The sequence below is a fragment of the Leptosomus discolor genome, chromosome 1, assembly GCF_034619465.1.
Source record: "Leptosomus discolor isolate bLepDis1 chromosome 1, bLepDis1.hap2, whole genome shotgun sequence".
NCBI lineage: Eukaryota > Metazoa > Chordata > Aves > Leptosomiformes > Leptosomidae > Leptosomus > Leptosomus discolor.
Window position 1 is genome coordinate 34,719,016 of NC_141391.1, and position 27,533 is coordinate 34,746,548.

General features: G+C 42.6%; 1 protein-coding gene across 1 annotated transcript; it reads left to right on the top strand.

The window, feature by feature from the left end:
• The first annotated feature begins 1,112 nt into the window (after positions 1-1,112).
• On the top strand, positions 1,113-23,712 carry OLFM4 (olfactomedin 4). The gene is made up of 6 exons (XM_009955957.2): positions 1,113-1,193; positions 3,390-3,467; positions 7,560-7,712; positions 13,979-14,191; positions 15,130-15,283; positions 22,919-23,712. Exons 1-6 carry the CDS (start codon positions 1,113-1,115, stop codon positions 23,710-23,712), a joined length of 1,473 nt encoding a protein of 490 aa, XP_009954259.2.
• The last annotated feature ends 3,821 nt before the right edge of the window (positions 23,713-27,533 follow it).

A 27,533-nucleotide genomic window follows, 5' to 3' on the forward strand; every position in this document is an offset into this window, starting at 1 on the left:
GATGATACAGGCACAGGAAGGGACAAGAGATGACATGCTTTGGTCTAGGGACTTCTTGTCTTCTTTTACAAATGGACAGACACGGCTGCCCCCTTAGTCCTGACTGGAACCTTCCTCACAAACACCAAGCTCATTTTCCCAGTGATACAAAGAACTCTGGAGAGAAATTTTAATTTCTCTTGCGCCAGGTGGAGGCTTGGAGTTGGCTCCACCGAGGTGGTAACTTGCTGGAAGTGGGGAGTTCCCATGGTGGGCTGGAAGCCTTAGGAACTGCAGGCAGCTCACTGCCTGTCATAGGGTAGCATGGAACAGTCGGGGAGTGTGGGAGCCACACTAGACGTTGCCTGTGGCCTTTTATCTCTCTGGGTCAGTACTCTAGGGACAGGACAGTAAATCATTGCGGTCAGGAGGCATACAGTTCCATGAAAAGAGAGGAAGTGAGTAAGCATTGATGGGTACACAGTTTTAATGCACGAGTAAGCGTTAACAGGTACATAGTGTTAATGTACAAGACATAAGCCTACTGGGAAGGAAACGGAGGAAGTTGTTTATGTCCCACCTGTGCTATGTGAGAATTGAGGGAATTGAAAAGCTGTAGAGACCCCTGTGAATTTTACTTATTGTCAAAAGTCTGTTTGCCTTTGAAAAAAGGGGAGGATGTTTCTGGTGCATGAATACTCTAACCTGACCTGTTCTTCTCTGTACTTGTAAGAAGTAATAAATACCACCCAGACCTGTATTGTCTGCATAACTTAGGACTTTATAAGAATTTTTGTGATTGAGTCACAGTAAAAGGAAATGTTTATCTACCTGTCGTAGCAAACGAGCACCCGATGTTCTGCATAACCAAGATTAAGATTAGATACTGCACCATATGGGAAAGGTTTCCTGCTAGGAAACTCGATGTAGTTAATTTCTGATGGTGAGTAACCCATATGTTCTTTGTACGTTAGAAATTTGGCACCTATTATTATATGAGTTCATGACATCATTTACCCAAAAACTTAAAAAAATACCATGCAAGTTCCTTAAGGTTTGCTGGGGGAAATCCCCAGACTCTACTATAAAAGACCTCCTTTGTCCCTTTGCTGTCACGTCTGCTGGCTGAGAAGATGAAGCACATACAGGTGGCTGTGCTGGTCCTCATGCAAAGCATGATCGCTCTGGCTGGAACAATGGCAACAACAGAACTGGTAAGATGGGGGTGTCATAACCTGAGCTTTGGTGCCTTCTTGTCTTCTCACGTAATTTAGATTGCTGAAAATTCTTTTGACGTTACTGGGGAATTATTAGGAAAATGTTGAGATCTCTGCATGGAGAAAGTTTAAAGTATTCTTCCATCCTCCCTCCAACTAATGCATAGGGACTGGGTAATAAATGTAAAAGTGAGGCACAGGTTTAAAATCAGAGTCAAATTCTGCCTTTGGTTAGATGAGTGCAACTCCCAGTGAGGATCTGAGTGGATATTAAATGCTCTGTGTAGCTTCTAATTAATTAGCAAGGGCTTATAACAGGAAAGGATCCACATCTTTGATGTGGAAGGAGTTGGGAGGTGGGGGCTTTACCAGTTGCATGATTGCTGTCATACTCCGTGACCAAGCACATGAAAGCCATGCTGGGGTTTTTTTGTGGGGTGCTCTCCCTCTTCCCCATAAAACTGTATTTGGGTGGATAAGAAAGAAGTTCAAATCAAAGCCATCAATCAGAAAAAAATCCTGAACAAAACCAACACCAAATCCAGTGAGGAAGGGAGAAGAGAAAACTAAAAAAAAATTATAAAGTAGAAAATTACATTAGTGAAAGATTTGTTTTGATTTTGTACTGATTTTTTTTTTTTTTAAATTAAAACTGGGCTTAAACTATCAGAAGACTAAGATTGCGCATAGCTTAAAATCTGTTCCAAATGAGAACAAAACGTTTTGATTTAGTTTGACCCAAAGTTACTGCCTTTTGATGTTTTTAATTAAAACTTGGAAAAAAACCCATTTTGGTTCCCAATGACTTTCTGACTTGTCTGGTTTAGTCACTAACCAGAAAAACCCTGCATGCCTCTAATTAGAATTTTGGGAGCGCTGTACCTGGGATGCAGGCAGTGAAGTCGGCATCTGGGAAGGTGCTTTTATCTGCTCAAGGAACAGAAAGTTGCAAAAATCAAGGTGGAGGTGTAAATACATGTTGATAAGTTGAGGGTAGAAAGCTTAATATGGAAGATGTTACTCCTCAGTCTGCTTAGCTCTAAGCTAGTCCCCAGTTTGTGTACTTTACACCATTTGTGGTGCTCTCTGACCTACCACTGTTAATTGCTACTTAGCTGCTTGTACCCCCCTGTTCAGTGTAACCATATGAGCACACAAATGCTTGTTCAAATGGATGTGTTTGACAAACTGTTCCACAAAAGCTTGTTTATGCTGTGCCCTGTAATAGACCTGCCCTTTGCCAGCCATTTGGATTTCCCCACCTTTCCTTGGCTTGGGGATGGGGCTCTGGCTGGGATTTGGGAAATGCAGACAGACCCAGGGGTGAGTGTCTTGTTGCAGGGGAAGACCATTTGATGCTCCTTCTGTCACACCATTTGACATTGAGGGTGTCTTGCTGCAGTTCCCAGTTTGCCACAGATTTTGGTGAGTCCCCACCACAGGTGACAGTGTGCTGCATCACAGCGATGCACTGTGCTCTGCACACTGCATGGGGACGTGTTAGATCTTCAGGGACACACAGTACTGTGCCAGGGTGACAGCTGCTCTCCTTGCTGTGGCAGGAAGGCAGGTGCCAGCCACAGATGAAAGTTAAAGGGGGTGTATATAGTCTTACTGCATAAAAGACCCCCAAGGGGGTCCTGGCTGTGTCCTTGGTAGTGTGGCATCTTCCCCCAGTGTTCCCTCCTTGGTGGGACGCTGTTCCCTCCATGGTGTTAGCAGCAGAGCAGGACACATGCCCCAGCCATCACAGCTTGCAGCCTGACTGCTTGGTGTGAGAGGGGCAGCAAGTCCTTTGCTGAGAGGCTGGAGTGTGAGCTGGGAGGACAGTAGTCTCTGGATTTAGGGCAGGGGGACATGATACTGTCATTTTAGACTGACACGCAATTTGCTAGGGCTGCCTGTCAGAGCCCCAGCTCACACCTCCCAGGGAGGCTGAGTGTCCCCTGCCTTGCACTGGTCACACAGAGCCTTTCTTCAAGAAGAGGTGTCTATGAAGTGACACTGTGCCTAGGGAAACATTAGTCACCTCAGCAGCAGATCAGAAAAGCCAATTAACTTTACAGTTGCTGGGGAAGGTTCCCATATTAAAATCAAAGTGCTTTGGAGTTGCAGGATGAGGGCTAGCTGGTGGGGAAGTGATGGTGTATATGCAGAAATTCACACTGATAAAGACTTTCCTTTGCTTTTTAGACCCCTCATCTCAGTGCGACGCTTCCGTATGTGACTCAGCGTAGCAAGACGACTGACAACCTGCACACTTCCCCAAAGGTATAACGATTCCTGTTCTTCAATAAAGTCCAGAAAAGAGCAAAATTAGGGACTTGTGTCCCTTTTTTTAAATGCTACACAGTCACTCAAAGACTTAACCCCAATACGGGTATGTCAGTTAGGCTGCACAGGGAAAGCGTTTAGGTGTTGTGTATCTGTGATTTTAGGCAGTAGCGAATTCACAAAATCATCAGTGCTGCTGCCATGTCATTCAATGACTTCTGTCACATCCAAAGCTCTAGCATTACCCTTGTGCCTACTGACCCGAGACATGAAACAGCTGTGGCTGTGTGGGTGTTTGATGGCAACATACCAAACAGTTTGGTGGTTACAGCCTCTTTGGAGGAAGAGGAAGACTTGTTTTCAAATCTGTCTTCTCAGGTAAACCTGAACAGGATCTTGAAACTGTCTTCTGAGAAGTGCCCGCTTGTGGTTGCTGGGGGTGAGAAAATCTTGATTCTCCCTGTTCTACTCAGCTCAAATTTTATTGAACTATTTGCTGATAGAGGGACTGGAATATGATTTCCGTGCCTTCTGGTACAGTGCTCAAGCCCACGGTCTGCAGATTTCAGGGTCTGGCTTCTTTCCCTCTCTCTGTCAGTGACTGCTTAATAACATGTTTGCTTTGGAGTGGATTCAATGGGACACACCTGCTCTGAATGGTCCTGTGACCTAGTATCAAGAGCAGAGTTTGTCCAAAGCACAGATCCAGATCAGGTCAGAGATGGTAGACAGCTTGATGGCAAGCCTTTGTTGTCCAGGCTAGACCAGTGTGGCACTTGGAGTGTGTGGAGGGACCTCTTCTGAGAGAAAGTTAAGTCTCTGGCTCCAGTAGAGGGCTTAGAAAGTTAAATGGAGTCAGGAGTTTCTCTCTGAGTCTCAGTTGCAGGACCCAAACCTCATCCATCTCCTTGCCCAGCTGAGGTGGCCTCTGTCCCTGCCATATGGTTTCTGTGGGTCCCGTTCTTTGCCTTAGGATGACCAAGTAGCTAGTTCAGAGCTGTGAATGCCACGGGGCTACAGTGTAGCTGGAAATTAAGTTCTGAAATGGCTAGGCTGATTTGAGGAAGTAACCCTAAGTCCACATTTAGGCAGCTGAATAAATTTCCTGATTTTCAGAAAATAGAATAACTTCTGGCTCCTGCTCCCTTTCTTAAATTGAAAGGATCTGGAAAAGGAACATTTCTCATAGCTTCAAATATGTATATGTAACGGCTTAATTTTACCAAGTGAAATGTTGCTGTCAAGTCCTTGCTGTAGGCTAGGACAGTTTGCTCTCTTTCAAGCATTCAGTGTAAATTATTAAACTTTAAACAATATACAACTCCATCTAAAAGAACAGCTTATCTTGTGCATTTTTCTACAGACAAGAGAAGATATTTTTGTTACATAGTTGTCATTTGACTGGTACTGTATTTTGATTGAAGCACTTACTGACCCAAGGGGCTTTTAACTGAACAATGTTTCTTGGTCTCTTCAACATCACAATCCCAATGTGTGTAACGTCAATGGAAGAATGGAAGCAGTTCTGTCTGCCCAGGCTGTCTGCTCCTTTGGGGAAACTGTCTTTTGGCTTAGATATAAGCTGCACTTACTGCAGTGAAGCTCTGCCTTCAACTCCAGGCTCTCTCGTAACACGAATGTTAAAATATAATGATTGTTTTTCATAGGGAGTTTAAATGCACAAGTTGGAGTTTTTTTGGGAAATCATCTGAATACATTTATGAATGGATTGTTTAGCACATGAAATAAACATGGTACTTCAAGATAAACTGAAGGTTCTATATAGTCAAGACTAGTTTATAGCAAAATATACAATGTAGTTCACACTATACTATGTATGGAAACGTATACACATGTATAGTATACACTGCTCTATACTACATATTGTATACTGTCTCTTGGTATACATATAGACATCTGTTGTATTTGTGTAATACACAGAAGGGCTAGAATACCTTCCACACAAAAATTAGCATGCCAGTCAGTGCACAACAGTCTTACAGAAGGTCCCATACAGTCTTACAGAAGATCCCATATACTTAATAAGCCACATTTATTTTTTCTTCTGTTTGTTCCTCTCCAACCCCCCCCCCCCCGGCTGCTTCTTTCATTATTGCTGAGCAACTTGCCATCCCAGTCGTGCCCATATACAGAGGACTCAGAGGTGCATCTAAGTGACTTAAGAACCTATTTTTCATAGTAATTTACGTAGTGATAGCCATTCAGAATCACAGAATCATTTAGATTGGAAAAAACCTTTATGATCATCAAATCCAACCATTAACCTGGCACTGCCAAGTCCACCACTAAACCGTGTCCCTAAGCATCACATGTACATGCCTTTTGAACACCTCCAGGGATGGTGACTTCACCACTTCCCTGGGCAGCCTGTTCCAATGCTGGACAACCCTTTTGGTGAAGAAATTTTTCCTAATGCCCAATCTAAACCTCCCCTGGCACAACTTGAGGCCATTTCCTATTGTCCTATCTCTTGTTACTTGGGAGAAGAGATCGACCCCCACCTCACTACAACTTATTTTCAGCCTCTTGGAAACTTAGAAATAGTTTGCAGTATGTTCTCAGTGGGATTTTCAGAAGTGCTTTGGTAACTTACTTGGCAGGAAAATCAATGGAAGTTATGTGCTGGTACATTCTGGAATGCCATGAGATACTTCTCTATTTCCTTTCGTGTTAAATATTTTCAGCAGCCTGTCTATGAGTAAAGTTTTAAGGGCCATGGTGCTTGAATAACACAGATAAAATGTCTTTCTATTCTTTCTTTCAAAATGAGATGCATTCTGTTTGTTATGTTCGTGGTAAGATGTTGCCAGAAGTGTGAACTGGGCTCATTCCTGCGTGCTGCTGTTCTCGTCTTGGGCTCACAGATCAAGACAGCTTTGCTGCTGGCCATCACTGCATGTTCTGGGATGGTTTGGCGGTGAGGAATTTAGTTGAAATCACTGTGACAAAGCAAGGGAAGAAGTGTTGAAATGTCAGCTTTCAGTAGATAGTTTTGTTGTTTGCTTTTTTATTTTTAAGAGCGATAGGGAAAGAGAAAACATGAATAACACTGGGATTTCTGCAAGGCAGAAGGAGAGGTTATAGAAAGAAGTGTATTTAAAGAGCAAGTCTGTAGCTTTAAAATATGCAGCTGCATTGGAGTGTGTGCCAGAATATTTTAAAGTAACATCAAATATCTTTATTAATAAATTCGTGATAGGTTTATGAAGCAGGAAACGTTCTGTGTACAAACAAAAAAGAACTGCTCCAAACACACTCAGTATTCAGCCCAGTGTTTATAGGAAATGATGTGCTTTGGCTGTAAATTGTGGCAAGATCATCAATTGCCATCCCTGACCTTTCCATACACCATACACATTGCTCCAGTGGTGATGCTTTGAGCATGCAGACAACCAGGACAAGGCGGTTCATGCTAATGGCATTGGCAAAACTATCCACAAATGTGGGTGGATGGGCTGGGATGTGTGTGTGTTACGTGCAATATTTTGCAGCAAAATAAGTATCTCTACCTTAGGCTGAGCCTGCATATTTAATTAATCACTTGCATTGGTGTATAGTTAAAAGCATATGCCTTTTTGTTGGGCCTGGCTGAGAAACTTCAAATTAAGCATTTTTCTTTTCAAAACGTTCTGTTACTAGTTCTATTTCAGTGGTTTCATCTCTATGGGTGGCAATGACTAGATCAATTCAGATTAACAGAACAGTAACGGTAAGTCCTAACTTACTAAGTTACTATTTTCCTGCTGTTGTGTGCTTTTCTGTCCGCTGTAAAAGTGATCTCATTATCTTAGGAACATTGTTCACAAGATTGGGAAAGCAAAGACTGTTCTATGCCTCTGTTTTTCCAATGGTAAAACACTTTACAGCCATATTTAACTATTTTCAGAAAGATTTGTACAGCTGAGTCATAAAAATTGCTAGATATTTTGAGTTCCTTGGAAGAAAAAGGTGAAAGATGTCTAGTAAGAAGTTGTTGACCTCATGTTTGTCACAGCTCCTATTATTGTCAGACATTAGTTTCCAGAGAAAAACTTTAACACTTTTTTCCTTGCTGATTTGTTATTGCAGCTCTTTGCCACTGTCCCCGGCTCTGTGGATGAGGAGGGAACTTGTCAGTGCTCTGTGTACTTGCCGGATACCACCTTTCCAGTGCAGAAGGCTGAGCAATTGGAAATTATAGCCACGACGCTCTCGGAGAAATTTGAGATAGAGCTTTCTCAAGTAAGGTGTTCTTTTCTCACAAAAATAACAACTGTATCTTTTCTGAAAAATGGTTGCCTGTGAAAAAGTGCAGCAGTCAGTGCTTTTCTGTGACATGTCTTTCAAAGAGCAGGAAAGAGAGCTCTGTAAGAACAAGAAGGGTGATTAAATCTCACATCTTTGACACTGTAGCATGTCAAACATTTGAATATCCTTAGGTCTCTTTTCTAGGCCTTTGCAGCTACAGGCATATGGTATTTTTGGAAGAACGGTCATGTTTTTCCTCTTTTGGCTCAGTTTTATTGGTTTGTGATTGCTACACAGAGCTATAGGAAGTCAAGCCTCCTGCTCTTTCATGTGTTATTATTTGCATCAAGCCAGCCAGATTGTAAGAGGGAAATGAAGGGAAAGAGGAGAAAGGTCACCACAGCCCAGAGTGAAGAAGTAGGTGAATATTTGCCCCTTCACTTCTTCTGCTCTCGCAGATTTAAAAAAAAAAAATGTAAAAAATCAAATATCTTCCTTGTCAACATCTGAATCTGTGGCAGTGAGGTTGCTGAATTATGCATTGCTGTTGAAGACAAACACACCTTACACTACTTTGGCTGCTTGTTGCACGAGTTCAGATCCATTTTTTGATGAACTCGGGCAAATCTAGACATGCTGCAGTGCACTGGGTGAAGCTGCCTGTGAAGACAGAAATCCGTCTTTGACTTTTGATAGTGGATAAATATTCAGGATTCAGATTAGGTGTCCAGCAGAAAGTGTTTTCTTCAGGAACCAAGCATCTTAAGAAATGAAGTGTCCTTGAATTAATCAGCAGAAAAGGCACAGCATTAAATTATAAATTCTAACCATAAATATTCATAACCCTCCTCTGGTATAATCAAGAACAGATAAGAAGTTGTGCATAAAAAACACAACAGGCGGAGGATCCTGTGGTAAGATCTTTCAGTTCAAATCATTTGTTTTGAAAGAACTGGAGCTAACAGTGAAACACTTTCAGCTGTCAGCAGGGGTATGAAGGGCAAGCTGACAGAAGTCCCACTGCCTCCAAGCACGGGAGTTACCTGGTGCCTTGGAGTATGAAGATGTAGCTCAGAGTTAATGAACCATGAAAATCACTGAGATTTCAGGTCCCCATACTGTTCCCACTGTGGTCAGTGCCAGCATTTTAAGCTAATTGCACTGGGACAGGACCAGGGGCATGATTCTGAGCCAGAGAATTTGGGATATTCTTCAAGATGTTTGTGTACCACCTTTCCCAGTCACTTGCCCTGGTGAAATCAGCCTCTTACCGGTACTTTCCTCATAACGGTGCATGTTTCCTTTAGGATGTGTGACTTATCCGCTAGTGCCATGCAGATCTGCAGAGCATCTCAAGTGCTGCTTGACCTCTCTGTGTTCAGACACCTTGCTCATATAAAGACACAGGTTACTATAGATACCTACAATTAGGTGTCCAGATTTGTAGCTGAAACTCACCTCTAAATTCAGGGCAAGCTGAACCCCCACTGTGGACTTGAATGTCTAGGTTGCCAGCTGGTGTCAACTGGTGTAACTATGTTGTCATCCATAGGTGCCCAGCAGTGTACCGCAGTGTAGACACTGACCTTGGCTTTCAGTTCTGGCTGCAGACAGTGAAAATTCTTGACCTAAGTCAGGCTTCGCTGAATTTCATCCTGTCGAGACCAATCAGCCAAGCAGCGTTACAATGCATCTAGTTAGACAAAGTGTGACATATACTTTAGTGTGATATAGGCAAAAGGATACTTTCGGTCAGAAATGAAAATGAACAGATCGGATTTTGGTGTAACTCTATGTGTGTAAGATTTCTCGGTTTTGATGTTGTTTTTCTACAGAAAGAAGACAGCTGTCAAGCATTGCCCAATTGTTATCTGAGCTTACATAATCTGAGATCCTGTGATGCATGAGTCTTCATGCTCAAAAATTCTTCACCTTTCCTGTGGTGGACAAAATCCTCCTTATACAATCCTGTATATCACTTTAGTCATGATAGTACTCATAGAAAGAAGGAAATAATGAAATGGAGGAAACACGAGCTCTCACTATTTATCGTTAGCAGAAATGATGCTGAGCAAATTCCTAGGGAATCATGCTCAAACACAACCTAGTCTCACCACAAGGGTGGGAATTTCTACTGAGTGCTTCCTTTTTTCACTCTGAGAATCCATGCTTTAGTTGCTCTTCTAAAACACCCTTTGAAGCTCATGGGAGCTTTTCCTGGGTAAGAGCTGCAGGATCGGACCCTTTTAAGGATGCTTTCCATGTGCTAGAAGTCCCAGATAAACAACCTGATTGAATCGTTAACCTTTTGCCTGATTGTAGGCTAATTCAAAAAGCAAGGGGGTCCTTTTATAGAATCAGCAGGCAAGGAAGCTAGCAGATAAAGAGATGCTCTCATGTGCCAAATGAGTACAAACCGTAGGCTGAAAATACCATTCTAATTTTTCCTCTGTCACATCAACCTTTGCCAGAGTAATTATGATTAGAGAAGAAAATTAACCTTTCAAAGCAAAGCAGGAATTGGCTGCTCCTCTCAATAGGAAAGGGGAGAGGACACCTCCGTAACAGGGATGGATCAGCACATGATCCCAAGGAGAGAAAGTGCCTTTCAAAACTTGGCTCACAAGAGCCACAACATCCTCACATAACAAAAACACGAGAAAAAAATCATGCCTGCCCTCTGCCAGGAACAGCTGTTTTCAAAATAGGTTAACTTGCAGTGGAATTCTTCTCAGTGTCAGCTTGCAGACTGCTTGCCAACCTTGCTCCTTACAGGTCTGTAGATGTCAGGCCTGCCTGAAGCCAGTGTCCTGGGCCAAGTGACTTTATAGATTTTCTGCCTTTGTCACTTCTTTCTTATCTTCCCTCAGTCCTCCCACTTTTTTCTTTTACATCTTCTTCTTGCACCTTTGTTCCCTGTTCTATACTCTCCAAATGCGTGCTGGAGAAGTGTCTGTTTGCATGCTGTAAAACCTGTTTTGATAAATACCAATTGCAGGTAAATGACACAGTAAATGAGCATTGCAGATTTTTCCTGCCCTTTTCATTCCACGAGTGTGACAATGCTTGGAAAGGAGGACAAACTGAAACTGAGGAATTTTTTTCCTACATATGCCTCATTTGGCTCCATTTGCTTCCTATAAAGGACTAATACAGGCCCTATGCACTCATCATACTCTGCTTTAGGCATTTATGACAAATGTGGCAGTACTCAGTGCTAGTTATTGGTCTGTATCCCTAAATATGGGATATGCACAGAATTTCTGTGCCAGCCTGTCAAGAGGCAACAGCCAGTCCCTAGCAGGTAGATGCAGCAGAAGAGCAGGGATTACAGGCTGCTTAAATCTATCTACCAAGCAACAGAGCAACATCATGTTCCTTTTTCAACTGATATTTCTAAACTACAGAAATTCTAAGCCAGATCTGAGCAGGTGGGAATGTCCACAGAGGGCATTGCGATGCTTGACATATGTGCTGGATTTGTCTGCAAAAGCAGTACAGACCTGTTACGGCAGCACCGCTGAGAAAATGATATTTGCCTGATAATTTGCCAGGGGAGCTATTAGCTTAAGTTCATTGTGATGCTGGTGTGGCTGTACAGAGCACTGCAGAGTGCTGGGTCTAGTTCAGGCTCAATGTGCATGGATATCTCTCAGCTGTACTCCACTGGATGGTGTTGACATGTCCTTAAATGACCTAGATGGTTGACTGAGTGAAAACCCTCTGATGTGGGAGAAGAACTTCAGGTCTGTGTCCTGCAGCACTCTGCAATCAGGGCTGAAATAACCATGTATGCCTTATTCCAGCCCTCAGCATTTAGTCCAGGCTCTCAGGAACCTGGAAAGACCTCCAAATTCACAGGTTTCTCACTAATGAGTAGCCATCACTAATTCCAGCAGTCTGTTTATTTCAGTGGTTTGTAGATTTGTTCTGTATTTCAATTATTATTATGGTGAGAAAAGTTATTAATAGTTAGATAGATTTCCAGATACCTCTACGATATACATAGCTTCACACAGCACTGCAATTTTGTTCAGACATGGGCTTGCTTTATATTTCTCAGGCTGTAATCATATATTCTTTCTTTCTTTTTTTTTTTTTTTGTTCTGCAAATTCTAAACACAGTTTAAACATTGACCTTTGAAGATTTTTTCCAGAATATTTTTTTTGATGATACCTTCCAACTCCAAACAGGTTTTGGTGATCAGTGAAAATGTGAGGTCCAACTACACGTGGCTTTTCCAAAAACACTGTCCAGTTCTTCCTACTATACCCCCCTGAACAGATGATGGTGACAGCTAGGAAAAGGGATCCCAGCTATCTTTTTTTGCCAGCCAGTTACAAGGAACTGGTCTAAGTCTTTATATGCTATTATTTTTTGATTCTTAATAGTAATAAATAGCTTAGCTTGAAGCTACCCTGGCTTGACCCAGGAGATCTAGAGCACCCAGCGTTATGAGTCAGGGTGCTTCTTTCACATGTTATGGAAACTTGCCAGTTTATCAGAGCATCTCGAAGTCTGGCTGCACACATTTAAAACAGATCTGCTTCAAACTCTGATTTAAACATGTGGGATTGAACAGCCTGGTTTTAGTGTATGTTATGTACGTGCATGCAGAGGTTTGGCCGTGAGTTCTTTCAGATTTATAGTGTAGTTGTGCCACTATCGAAAATTATACTTTCAAAAAGAAGGTCTTCTATTTTATGGTTCTCCTTCTTAAGCTACACCACCGAGTGTCACAGAATCACATAATCACAGAATGGTAGGAGTTGGAAGGGACGTCTGGAGATCATCCAGTCCAACCCCCCTGATAAAACAGGTTCACCTAGAGCAGGTTGCACAAGATCGGTCCGGGTGGGTTCTGAGTATCTCCAGAGTAGAAGACCCCACAACATCTCTGGGCACCCTATTCCAGTGCTCTGCCACCTTCAAATTAAAGTTTTCCTCATGTTCAGATGGGACTTCCTGCCCTTCATGAATTTCTGTGCCATGAGCTCCCATACCTCCCCTTTGGTACACAGGGGATTCAGTCAAAATTGAAAGGAATTATTTGGTAAGTGTGTTTTTTGAGGTCCCTGTCCCAGGGGCTGCTGCCAGAACAGGAAAACAGAGTGTCCATGGTCTTCACATCATGACAGGATTTTAGACACCATTCCAGAGACAATGGGGAAAAATACTGACTTTCATTTTATGTTAAGATAATGCAAGAATGGTTGAGAGGATGTGGGCTAAAAATCTTTCAAAGAAGTCATAGTTATGGAAATCATAGTGCCGTATAGAGAGGGACTTGTACCACAAATATCGTCTGAAGTATAAATACGGAGTTACCAGTGCAACAAAAAAATTATGTTTATTCCTACTTCTTACCTTTTGTGATACAATTATATTGATTTAAAGGAAAAGAGACATGACTTTTTTGAAGCATATGGGAGAGAAATTATGTGTATTTCCCAAAGTGTTACATTTCAAGGAACTAACATTTTCCAAGGAATGTCCCAAATCCATATAAAATTCTTAACATTCTGCATCACAATGCTTGTGCTGTGACCTTTACCTCAGCGGATACATGTGTGAAAATATATTTATCTGGACAAGTGTTTGGTGATTCAGAAGCTGAAAAGGCTGCTATGTAAATTACTTTAGCTAAAGACTGCATTGTGTTTTACAGTGTCATTTGAACCAAGTTTGATTTTTAACACTGTGTTTAAACGTTTTCCCCCTGCCCAAAGACAAACCCCAAACCAGTTCTGCCAACTTTGGACACAATTCAAATGTACACAGGGAAAAATCCTATTTGGATTCAGAGTTAATGGGAAATGAAATTGAAAAAACGGGAATCCTTTATTTCATTTTTCAGCCTCCTTGGGTTGCTTTTGTGAGATAATACACTGCAGATTTCCTAATAAAATTTTCGCCAATGTACGTACTTGGCATACTGAGGATAAAATTAGCTCACAGAGACAATATTGGCAAAGAATTAAAAAAAATGGAAGACTGCAAGTAAAATTCTGCCTTCAGTTATCCCCAGGCATTCCTGAGGGGACTTTGTGGAACTGCCAACAATAAATGAGGGTTAAATTTCACATTTTTTAGGTATGTGATGAGAATTTCATTTATGTATTTTATGTGAAGAATCTATACGTCAAGTATGTGGAAGTTATGCATGGGGTACTCAGAAATATAATAAAGATATCAAAAAGGTTTGTCTTATTTGATAACCTGGACTTGAATATGTAACTTTTTTTTTTCTTTCTTTAAGGTTAGAGAGTACTCAAAAATGATTGAACTGTATCAGCAGCAAATCCTTAATCTAACCATCAGAGTGGAGTATATGGAGAAAAGCAGTGTATCTTTCACAGAACTGGACTTCCAGTTGCTGAAAGTGGAAATCAGTGACCTAGAGAAACTGGTCACACAGCTGAAATCCAGCCTTGTTGGAAGCAATGTCATCGTTGAGCAAATATATTTGGAGGTATTGCCAAAGTTTTAATTAGCCACAGTGGGTTCAAATATACAGCTAGTCTATTCTCTCTTTAGTGTTTAGGTTGAGGAAATGTAGCCTGTCTCTACTGCAGCCAGGGGAATTATTTTAGCATTTCATCAGCATAAATTAAAAGAAGGCTTGACCACAAAGGTATTAACATCTTTTTCCTTGATACAGAGCACAGAAAAGAAAAGAAACCCCCAAATAAATGGAAACAACTTTATTTTTGCAAAATATCTGCCTGAAAGTTAACAGTTTTGCATAGTATTAAACACATGAGCTGATTAAATTATTATAATAAATATTAATTTATAGACACCCATGCTTGAAAGCCTCTGTGCTTTAACTTAGATAATTAAAAAATTAGCTTCTGGTTGCTAGGGCAGTAGCCCTATCAATATGAAAGCAAAAAGTGGGAAAGACTATTGCTTTCCCAGCAGACTATAAATCACATTTTCGAAATTGTAGTTAATCACTCACCTAGAAAGAATAATTACTTGAGATGGAAAGTGAAATATCATTTTCTCCATTGTCCTCTAGATCGTTAAGTAGGTGACTGAGAACATTATTTACCTTTGCAAATAAGATTTCTAGATACTTTTGTAAGGCTGGAATAACTACTTTTTTATATAATAGGTAGTACCTGCCTAAGACTTATTGGATATTTTTATAGTATGTATAAAATGACACTATATTCTTGCATTATGTTATACCACTGAGTGTTAAAGCTTTTCCTTGTGGTCACATACCTCTCCTGAAAATGTAAAGTTCAGACTATCAGGATAAGGCCTATTCTTAGGAATATTTCTTAAATCCTGTTCTGACATCTTCTGCGGAATGATCAACCCTGTCCGCAAACACCTGTAAAATCAAGTTGACAGAAATTTAAACTTGCTCTCTTTTTTTTTTTTCTTTTTTTCCCCTAGATCACAAATCTGACTATACTGGTAAACGAATTAGAATCACTGGACAAAAACAATATCCTTGCAATTCGTCGACAAATTGTGTCTCTGCAGACTCGATTGAAAGAGTGTGAAGAGAGCACAAACAAAACTACAGCACCCCCTTATTTCCCACCAGGTAAGCGTTTCTGTTGTATATCAGATAAGAAACAACATAATACATGGGTAGAACAGTAAATGCAGAGATTTCGCTTTGTTAATATTAAATACAATTGTAAAGATACTACTTAGCTCTTGAAAAATTGAGCAGACAGCTCCTAGCGTTTCATCAACGGGTTCAAAAGGAAAATGAGGGCAGGAAACAAACTCTTCCAGACACAGTAGCTGCTTTAACTGGAAAAAGTTGTAATTGTCTCACCTGCATTTCAAAAAGCAAATCTCTATCCCCTTCTTTTTTTTTTCAAAACAGTTACCTTATTTTGTAGGAAACCGTGCTTTTTTCTGGCCAGCTTTGATTTTTAATAGTTCCTGTGAAAGTGACCCGTGTCATGGCAATTTTGCTCTAATGCTACTTGGGAAATGCATGAGCAACAGTTGATGTACTAAAGCTGTTGTACGCAAGCTCTGGAAGGTAGCTTTGCATGGAGATTACTTTTGCTTCACAGGCAAAAGATTCTTCTAAATCAGAAGGTCAAGAACCTTAGGGAGAAATTCTGGTCTCAGGGAAATAAGTGGGAACTTTATTACTGATTTCAGTGGAACTAGGGTTTTATCATTTTCTTAACTAGGAAAGATTATGTTCTGGGGCTTAGATCAGTAGTTCCCAGAGTACAGTTCATATAAAAGTGTCAACAGTCACAGGGCATGTGGTAATTAGTTTACAGCTGGAATAACTTTTGTCTTGACAATGTGTTCAATTTGAAAAATCACAGTGTGAGTGAATCATAGTCCAAGAAATTTTGAGAGCGAGATATGATACACTGGAGCAAACCATTTAGGAAACACTAGCTTAGGTATGCCAAGTCAAGCATCCTACTTCCTAACAGGCAGGAGGTTTTATCAAACTGTGTTAATCCCCTGAGTGATTTATACACAGGGTGTTCCTTTTGACAGAATATTGTAAGAGAGAAAGTGCTCTGTTGTATACAATACCCAGGGGAAAGATCCTGCTTTTTCACATAAGCTGGTTAGCAACCAGCCAGAGGAGCTCATAAAAAAGGAGGAGTGGTGTCCTGCTTGCAAGGAGCACAGATTTGCACCTACCAGCATTTACCACTCATCACCTTGGGGTCAGCTAGTTCAAACACCTCATTGGAAAGGCGAGAGGCAGAAGTACAAGCTTCCTTCAGGGTCAGCAGCCTTTCCTATTGCCACCTCCTTAGGGTTTCATGGTGGTGCGGGCGGCCGCTGCACTTCTCTGACAGGATGCACAAGTAACACCTTGTCTGGGGATCAGGGAGGAGAGAAAGCCGAAACAAAAACCTACATTGCAAATTCTCAAGGCCCTTCTCTGTTCCTTAAGGAAGGGCTTAAAATGTTTCAATGAAAAAAAAGAAGCAATGTTTTGAAAGTATTTGAAGGGCATCTCATTGATTTATTGAGGGTGATGGTGTGTGGAAAGAAACAGCCTCTTTTTCTTCAAGCCTACAGCAAGCCTTTGTTTCGGTGAGAAAGTACTGAGCTTTGGAGCAAGAATACTGTGTCCTTCCGTAAGTGATGGAGGAAGGGGCTGTTTTTATGCCTGGGTGGTTGATGTGAGTGTCTGTGGGATGTAGGAGCTTCCACAGAGTGGAAATGGGAGGTCTATGCTTCACAGTGCAGCTCTATGCAGGGGTAGGTAAGTCATGCCTGGAGCAGTATGATAACTCTGAGATGGGTAAATGTGACTGCATAGGATTGTGACCATAATAGAACTATTTAGCATTGCTTCTTAGGGCATGATGGGGAGATGGATAGAATTCATCTGGGACGAAAATGGTGTTGCTTTAGCATCGCCCTACTCCTGACCGGTGTGCTCAGGCACGTCTGCATGTGTGAGAACCACAGAGCAGAAAATAACCTAGGCCAAACCCCCAGGTAGTATGAACAACGATAGCTCCATTGACTTCCAGAGAATTACCATGACTGACATCAGCTGAGGGCATCCTCTGATGTTATCTGTGAGTTGATCTTCTGCCCACAGCAATAGGAATGCCAGAGGGACTGGAGGATGTGTGTGGGCGTAATGTCATGGCCACCTTCAGGGTGACGGTGGTCTCTGAGGCTGGCACAAAGGAAAGGCAGAGCAACTGTGGAGGGCTGGAAAGTTTCCTGCCTGTTGGGGGTTGCCAGCTATACAGATAACCCAGGTGTTACCTATGCTCAGGTACCTGCTAATCCACACAGGACTGCCATATCCTGACTTTGTGTGCCTGGTGGGGAGCAAAAGAACTTAGTAGAGCAATTACGTGTCCTGCAGAACGTATCTGAAAACAAGTAGTAGTAGTAGTAGGATGTGATTGCTTGGGGAGATGGAGTAAGTATGTGAGAGACCTGCATTTTCTAGATTGTCATTTTGGAGGCTTTGCATGGTTGCTCACACCTAGGCCTCTGAAGCTCTCTAGCACTCATTTATATGTTTGAACACAATTTCCATACGTTTTCTCTGCAAGCTTGAATGCCTTGAATTCCTGCCAAATCATTTGGCCTTGCCCTGCTTTTAGTTCATATTATATTTATAATGTTTGTATTAAACTGACTCTTTGTCCTGTTTTCAGACCGCGTTTTCTTTCCCCCTTCATCCTCTCTCCTGAATATTTTGGGTAGGCAACATGAACGAGAGAGAGCTTGGCTAATCCCCAAGCTGTCTAAGACCATGAGTCTAAAAGCAAGTTTAATTAAAGCTTCTTGCTTCTCAGTGCCGTAGTACACAAGCCCTCTGACTCTGTCCCCCAAGGCTTTTGCTGCTGCGTTTCTCAGAGCGAGCAGGCCTATTCTCAAACACCACAGCAGAAAAAAATCACTGGTCTCCATTTGCCTTCCTCTCTGACTGGGGAGATGGGTGCCTGAGTGTCTGAGGTGGGGCTCAGTAAACTCATAGTTAATCATCCTCCTTGTCGTCACCAGTTCTGGCACCTCTGTCCTCACCATTCCAGTGAGAAGGACTATTTATCCATTTGGTTTTTTTTTGTGCTGATCTCATCTGGCTGCGTCAGGGTGGCCATAGAGAGAAAAGACCCCAGAATGGTTCTCTGAGGACTCTGGAGCAGATTCTTTGTCACAACTCACTGAAATGATCTAAAAGAGGCAGCAGGGAGAAGTGAGTCAGATGTAACTCTCAAAGGCAAAAGATGAAAGACACGAAAAAAAAGCAAAGCTGTTTTTTTCTGGCTTTTATACATTTAGAAATTAAGGATTTCAAGTTACTGGTGAATAGGTCTCATCAGGAGGAAGATGTGGTGTAGCCTAATGCTGAAACTCAGGCCATCCTACTGGAGCCTTACAATTATTTCACTTTTATCTTATATTTTACTTCCTATATACCAAAGATGTCTGCATTTTTTAAGTGTTTTGGGTTGTGTTTTGAAAAGAATATGTCCGTACAGAGACACATGCCTACAGGTACCTGAAAAGAGCTGGCCAGTGCCTCCTCTCCAGGACTGCCTGAACTGCCCCTGGAGACACATGCATATCCCCCTTGGCAATGAAGGGAGCTTAGCTGAGGCACCTGAGTTTTTAGTTGCATGAAGGTAGGCCAGATGAACCCCAGCCCTCCACCTCATCCCCTATTCGATGCTGACAATATAAGTCTTCTCTGACACAGCTGTCAGCCTGTGTCTGTGCCCCATGACACTGGTGAAGACTGAGGTGTCTGCGTGGATTTTCCTATGTTAGAGAGACAGTAGGAGCCAAGGTGAGCCTTGCCCTGAGCAGCTTGTCTCCTCTGTCTCAAGCCGTGGTAAGGCTGGCAACAGCTCACACATCTGGATGCGGTGGTTCGCCTGATGGGCAAGGAGGGTGCACATCTGGTGCTTGGGAACATGTGTGAGAGTGTAGCACCAGCCTGCTCCTGGTCTCTACACCCCTCATGGATGTTCCTTTAAATGAGGATCCTGGCTGGTCTTGCGATCTTCGACCACGTACGCAAACTGCGGTCCCTTCTCTTCTGCAGTCACATGCAGCTGCTTGGTGGGGGGAGGCTGCTGGAGTTTTTTGGCACCTGTATTGTTGGAGTGAGAAGCTGATGTGCTCTGTGAGTGTTTCAGAGTGAAGTGGGTGAAGCGAGACACAACAGGATGCGCCTCATGCTCAGTTCTGCAGCCTGTTAGCCAAGCAAGTTAGGCCTCCTCCAGTCCTGACAACTAAGTGCCAGCTCCTTTTCTGATGAATCAGAAGGATTAGTACACAAACGAGCTGAGATACTGTTCTTTATGTAGGGAAAAGGAGAAGTATGTGTGTATGTACTTATGTTAGTCCTCCTCTTGCCTATTTGCTACATAAGCATGAAACAAAGGAAGGCAAAAATACCAGAATGTCATTTATCAGTGGCCCAAAACAGTGGAGAAAGGGGTTAAAAACTTGAAAGTATGAATAATGCATATGGATTTATTTCAAGTGCCTTCTAATATTTACAAAATTACATGACACTTTGTTTCCTTTGTGCATTTTTTTCCCCACAAGATCCAGACAGGGAGGCAAGTTTAGATTAAATAAACAACAATGAATTCTTCTGAACCTGTGCAGAAGACAGATCACCCCCTGAATACCACAGAGGTTTTTTTGGTAAAAATATAATAATTCTGGGAGAGTTTTCAAGGAAATCAAAATCAAGCACATACTCTATAGAAACCTCAGACAATTTTTGATGTCATTAAAACGGAACACGCTTCTAACTTTATTTTAATAATTCATTGTTTCATAAATAAAAACCAAACAAGTGTTCAGCAGAGAGATTTCTTTAAGGGAAGAAATAATAATTTATTATTTCTTTTGTAAAAAAAGGTCTCTCTACTGAACACACGTTTGTTTTTTATTTATGAAACAATGTATGAATTATTAAAATAAATCTGGAATTGTGTTCTGCTTAATGACATGAAAAATTATTTGAGGTCGCATATAGATGAGTTTAGCAGTGCTTCGCTACCTGCAAGTTTCGGTGCTATATTTTTCTAAACAAATCAAGAGTTTTAGAGCATTTAATAACCATTTAATTCTGAGATAAGTTTATTGTGATTTAAGCACTGTAATATATTCAGTATGTCACCAGCTTGAAAGAAGCCCTCATGCCGGAGGTAACAATACATAATAGAGATATAAGGAAAAAAACAGTTCAAATTGATTTATGGAGCTGGCAGGCTGCAAGCCATTTTGCACTGTCTGCCTTAGCGTTCTTCTTTTGCATGAGCTGAGGTATAAGCACCTCCAAACGTTGGTGTCCGTGCCAAGTACCGAGGCCACGTTACTAGCCATGCTACGTGCCATTTCCAGAGATACAGCCTGGCTAGTCATACAGCAGTGCCTTCCTTGTGTGCTATATTTGGAAATGAGGTTTCTGCTCCAGGGCCTCGTCCTTCGTAAAGAACTTAAGTGCATGCTTAAATGCTCATTTGCTCTGAGCCAGGAATGCTGATTCGCATCGATTCTTGGTGGCACGGAGGGAAGCAGCGTTCGACCAGGGTCATCCCACGTTTCAGCCACAAGAATCCCAGGACACAAAAGGGGCTGGGGGAGGAGATGGGATTGTTCACAACTCACACCGCCTTCTCTGTCATGAGCTGGGCACTCAGCGATGCAGAGCTTCTCCCATGGGTAATGCTGACCTCAAGGAAGTGGCCAGTGTGGCCTGGGGACACAGGGATTTAACCCAGCATAGTGATTTATATTTAATATAAAGCTGCCCCCCACCTTCCTGACAGATGCTGAGAGGAGGCTGCAGGGGAATCATACGTCCGCCAAGTCACTAGCACAAGACAGCACAAAACTGTGAAGGGTGAAAGTGTTACATAGTGGAAGGAGAGACATGGAGAGCTTCCCTGCCCAAATCAACTTTACACATTGGCACAAATGTTACCCTCTTGCTTGAACATTATTAACATTCAGGCCACAGGCTTCCTCGCCCCAGAGGAAGAGCACCTTGTCACTGGGCTCTGTGAAAAATACTTTTCTGCATTTGCAACAGTCCATTTTTCATGAAATATCTTGTTTCACAGTCTTTTTCCAAGTAGAGTACTTCAGATTAGTCTGTCTCCACATTTCCCTCTATCTGTGGGACAGAATAGGATGCCTTTGAGAACAAGATACATCCTAGACTTTTTCTATCAGTGGCTTTAGGAGTTTTCAGTTCAGCTCCGTAAGTGTTTTCTGGCCTTGCCTAGGGATGGCCAGCTTTGAGGGCAAAACGTACTTTTTGTATAACTGAGCTTATGAACAGCCATTGTTTTCATACAGCCTGTAAGCAATCATGACATGATACCCATGTAAAGTGTTAAAATATCAAAAGTTTGACTTCCATCATTGATGCCATAGCTGGTGGTGCATGGAGTTCCTGTGTTGAGGGCTTTATTATTGACATTAAACAGTTGTGGCCATTAGTTCATTAGTTGACATGCGAGACTTGGGTCTATTCATATTATGCTCCATCTTTAATAAGAAAGGCTGTCTAGTGGCTAGAGAGCCCCACTGAATTGGGAAACATTGGAGTATCACGAAGCTCATGAACTGGTGCCAGTCACTTGACATCTCTGTTTCCACTAACTCAGGTGGACTTATCCTTACAATGAAAAATCAGGACACTTTTGTGGCAGTAATGCAAAAAGCTAATGTTAACACTTGGAAAAAAGCATGCTGGTTTTTGCCAGTGGCAGCTTTGGACTCATCAGAGGCCCACAGGCATTTCTGAATGGAGGATTTTTTCCACCAGTGACCTAGAATATTGAGAATTTATCAGGAAACAGGAATGTCACTGCCATTCACCATGAGTAAAAGGAAAGTATTTCTTGTATCTAAATTCATTTTTCCATGATCTTGAAAATGGCTTCATAGCTTATATGTGGAAAACAGAGGTGTTCTGGTTCATCTTGAAGTCATATTCTTTTTAGAGTTGCCTCACATGACAACTCGGTGTAGTATCTGTCTACATTTCCCAGGCTGTGATTGTTACTGTCTGCAGGTATCTTTGAGGGCCTGAGGTGGAAGACACCATGCGGCTGTGACACGTTGTTGTGAAGATGTGATTCTGATAGCAGAATCCTAATCTGAAATGTGACTCTGGAATTACTACTGCTGCTGCTGCTGCTCCTTCCTTCCTCTCTGCAGTGAAATACACAGAAATGAGAAGCTCCTCTTTCTTTTTTTCCCCATCACCCATGCTCTCAGTTCCACTGAGGTAGAAAATAACGTAAAATGCTTCTGAAATTGTGTTTTCCAAGGGATTTCCTAGTGCATCAAGCTGGCATGCATCAAATGGGTAGAAACAGAAATCTGTCCCTTGTCTGGAGCAGTACAGTGAGCACTTATTTTCTGCAAAGTAATCCTGACTGAGGATGGATGTCCCTATCTTTTCTCCACTCCCCGCTCCCCCAGCCCCCTGAATACCTGTAATATTCTGTCTCTATTTTTTTTTTTTCACTAACTTTCTGAGTCAACTTGGAGCACTCAGTGCCAACCAGTTTCTGAGCTTGGCCCAAAATGAGCCTTTTACACATGAAGCTATGCGTTTATGTCTGCTTTGCCACAACGCTAATCGCTAGTAAGCACACTCTAGAGGTTACAGTATACAAAACCTCTCTCCTAATTATGACACTTGGAAAACCTGTTTTTATCTTTTTAATTGCAGGTAGCTGCATGCACCGTGGACTGCTGAATGTTAGCCAGCCCTATATTGTAAAGCTGAACTGGAGAGGATTTTCCTACAAATATGGTTCCTGGGGTAGAGATTACTCTCCCTCTGACCCAGAGAAGGAAGTCTATTGGGTTGCACCATTGAACACAGATGGCAGATATTTGGAATACTACAGAATTTATAGTTCCTTTGATAACCTGCTGCTTTTTAAACCCATGTATGAAAGTAGAATAACATATGGGGAAGGAAGTGGTGCTGCCCTTTATAATAATTATTTGTACTATCATGCTTATGGTTCAAGATATATGGTGAAGCATGATTTAAAAAGTAACACCATGGTTTTGAGGAAGGCGCTTCCAAATGCTGCTATCAGTAACCGTTTCTCTTATGCAGGTGTATCATGGCAAGACATAGATTTTGCCGTGGATGAAAGTGGGTTATGGGTAATATATTCAACAGAAAATAGCATGGGCAACATTGTGATTAGCAGACTCAATGAGACAACACTTGATGTGCTGAATACTTGGCAGACAAGACAGTATAAGCCATCTGTTTCCAATGCTTTCATGGTATGTGGTGTTCTGTATGCCACAAGGACAGTGAACACTAGGAAAGAGGAAATCTTCTACATGTATGACACAAGTACTGGCCAAGAACAGAGAATTAGTGTCATTATGGATAAAAAGTTAGATACAATCCAGAGTATTGATTATAACCCCACAGATCAGAGACTGTATGTTTACAATGATGGTTACCTTCTAAGATATGCTACGACCTTTCAGCCTTAGTATCTCAGTGACATAAGAATGTGATAAAACTGGCAGAAACTAGAGAGAGAGACTGGACACACTTTTAGACAGTGCTCTTGCCAGTTTAGAGTTCATTTGGTCTGATGTACTGTATCTGTGGGTGTTACATATATTACTTATACTCTTTAAAGGAATTGCCCACTCTCTTCAGTAGTATAGCTGGCAGCAGTACTTGGCAGTACTGGCTTTTTTTTTCGGTTTTGATTGGTGTTTATTGGTGCTCAGTGCTTTACAATTGTCCTGCCTCTAAGGGTAGATTTACTGCATAGACTTGGTGCATTTCTTTCACGGAAGTAGATGGGCACAGCCTATCTAACAACCAAGAAGCTAATTACCTACTGATATGCATTTGTCAGTGTAACACAGGCAAGTCACCCAGAAACTGAGAATGAATTTCCACTGATCTTCGTCAGAGTGAATTGAGGCCTCAGAGAAATTAATTGAAGGATTAAAATAGTATAGGAAGTAGACTTGGTTGGAAGACAGCAACACATTTGTTAGGTGGAAGCAGTAGTATCTGGCTCAAGGCTTCAGGAGAGAGGGTAGAAATGCACTTTGCTGTTTGAAGTCCTACTGCAGGGAGTGAAGAGAAGGCATCGGGGCAGGGACAGACCTCACTGCCCTCTCCATTAATGATGCAGTGGGACAGCCACTCCTGGGACACCACCTGTAGCTGCCTCCTAGCAGCTCAGCTCTCTCCCAAGCTGCCACAGCACCAGGCTGGTTTCTCCGAGTGACTGTGGTGGCAAAACTGGCGGCAGGGCTTTCACCAACTTTCCCTCTGTCCCACTCTGCTGCCCTTAGTAATTCCATGTGCTTAAACCTGGCCTTACAAATGGTCTTAGTGCAATCTAGCCATGTTTTGTGGCCAGGATGGCTCCATTTTACTGGCAGTATAGTGCAAACCCCACTGTTTTCTTTTCCTTTATGTTCTTGTAAGCTGTGGTAAATCCTCCCATTGACTTTATTGGCCACGAGTGGCTCTTAGGTGTATATCATGAATTGCCATAGAATGACAGCCATGTTATTTAATGTGCCTCTATTCAACATTTTTGCCATTCTGTAGTTAGATTCCTGAAAGTCTTGTTAGTGTAGGGTCCAATTTGTTCCCTGGGTAATTCTGTCTTACAGTAAGGTAGGAGGTCTTGTGGAAAACAGAAGTCTGGTCAGACTAGCTGGATATATGATGTGGGGTTCTTTCTAATGGGTACTGAGTAATAGTTTCTGAGTGTGTGCACTGTAACAATGTCTTACCTTCATCATGTCAGAAAGCAGGCTGAAATACCGAAATCCAGAGCTCTGCAGTGATGAAGGCGGCAGTTCATATGGTTCATTTTCTTCCGTTACTTATACAATCATCTTTGTGTCTTCCGATAATCAAAATAAATACGTGTGCAAATGATTGCTTTTGTTTTAATAAAAAAATAAATATTTCAAAGAATCTCAGCTGTGCTATAGAGCCATGTAAAGCTGCTTGTAATGAATAGGTAACTTCTGGGATGCAATGGCAAGCCAGGGCATCAAAAGTTTGAAACAGGATCATTGCACTCACTTGGGCTCTGTGTGCTTAAACAGCTCTGGGAACAACGCAAAGGTGTGAATCAGTATGTATGTCAACAAGCACATAAGAGGAGCTTTATTTCCCCACACAGAAATATGTTAGCTGGTTAGGGCAACATTTCTCCACCAAGCTGAGATGTTACTTGGAGCCTGATGAACTGATGACACGTTTTGAAGCCAGGTGCTGCCACTTATCAGGTATAAGCATCTGTTTCTTGGAAACCTGTGAAATGAATTTGAAAGCCACGGAGGTATTGGTGCAGTAATCTGATCAGTCAGACACAGGCAGGGCTGCTGTGTGAATAATCCATAACAGCCCAAGTAAGGATTTGGCTAAGAAAGGAAGAAGAAAATACTGCAAATTTTTTTTTCCCTCTACATCTGTGTGTATGTCCCAGAAGCTGAGCAGCTCTCCACTTATTATCAAGAAATGCTGTCAGCATGGGCCTTGAGGCTCCTCAGCTCACCACTGTTTAGGCAGGGAGTTGATGTTAGCACGTATGTGGCCGATTCTGGTGAACTGATTGTGATTCTCAAGTTCTTCCCGAGGACAGGTCTTTGCAGTCTAGCTTTCTCCCCTTTGGAAACAACAGTCGGCCTGGACTGTAGGCTTCCATGGTGATGGTGGAGGTGGGGATGCTATGGTTGCCCACCATGTTCATGTGGTGTGGCCCAGACCCTGTGTGACCCGGCACTGGGCTCCAGCTGGACCTCACCGAGGTGGCCCAGAGGTGGGAAGGTGGTGGCAGTGGTCGCCTCTGATCCCTGAAGTGTACCACAGGATGTCACTGCAGAGAAGATAAAACACAATCAGGTTAGACCTCGGCAGCTCATTACTAGAAGGAAAGCAGAAACATCCCTGCACTTACAAAAAACTTAAAATATCTTATGTGGAGAGGTTTAGAACAAGGCTGAGCTTGTCCTTTGAGTTTTGTCCTGTGCTAGTATTTCTCAGGCAGCTAGTGCCAGGGTGCAGCAGGGTCTCCCCTGGGGTCTGTCAGGGCAGGGCCTGTCAGCCTGGGCCCGTCCCACCACCCCGGCCAGGAGCAGAGAAGCCAGGGGGTACCAGGGCAGCCCTAGGCCCAGGCTTTGGGCATATTTCTGGGGATGGGGATGGGCCAAGGCCAGATTGGGACATGGGCCCACAGGTGGGCCTGGCTCAGCAGTGCTTATGGCCAGGCAGGGAAGGGCTGTGAGGAGCTGGAGGCTGGCCCTGCTGCTGTGTCACTGGGACAGGGACTGATGGACCCGGGGGCTGACATTGGGTCCTGGGCAGGTTGGTGGGGGCCCTGGGGAGCGGGCAGAGTGGGCAGTGAGGCCCGTAAGTGCCCCTGGGGGCCTGGCAGCTGTCAGTGCTTCTGTTAATAAAAGGCTCTACAGAGTTGTAGAAAGACCATTGTTCTTTTAAAAACAGAAAAACAAAGGCACAAAATGACTATATTCCAGCTCTTGGCCTATTGATTTGGCATCTTCCTGTGGAGGTTCTGGGGTATATAAACAATATTGAACATAAATATTACCTGCCACAGAGCCCAAAGGAGAGGACATCTGTCTGCGCAGTGACACAGGGAACTGCAGTACAGCGACGTTGATGTAATTTCGTTGATGAGTGGTTTTCACATCGCTTAACTTGAGGCACCTAAGGCGGGAGACTCGGCTCTGATCCATGCAATGATTGTACATGAGGAGAGAGGGACTTCCTGCAAAGGAGCACTTCAAGAAGAGGAAGTAATAAATCTTTTTGCTTCTTCCATTAGACTTGTCCTTTCGGGCCTTCAATGAAGGTGGTTCGGTAGTCATGGCTGTTAAAATCAAAGCGTGCTCTTGTGCTGGCCATTGCACACAGCCTTGGATAGGCTTCACTTACTGTCCTTGTTGCCTTCTCTCCTGTAGCTGGTGCTACCTCTGCTTTGTTTAGAGGGTGTTTCCTCCACTCCTTCCTCCTTGCGCATGGAAAAGTTCTCACTCCCATGCTTCCCAGCACAGGCTGTTACTGGTTTGGTGGTTCCACACTATTTCTTAGACAGCCTGCAGTGACATAAGTTTCACTCTGACCGTTTTCACCCAGGCTTTTCTAACACCCACTGACCTCATTCTCCCTGGTCTGTTCAAAGTGCAGTGACAAATTCATCCTCTTTTGCCTTTTGCAGTCTTTCTTGGTCCCACCCTTTCTTTATCAAGTTAGATACAAGCTCTTTATTCTTTGATCCTGGACTTTCAGATCCTTTCCTCTCAACAAC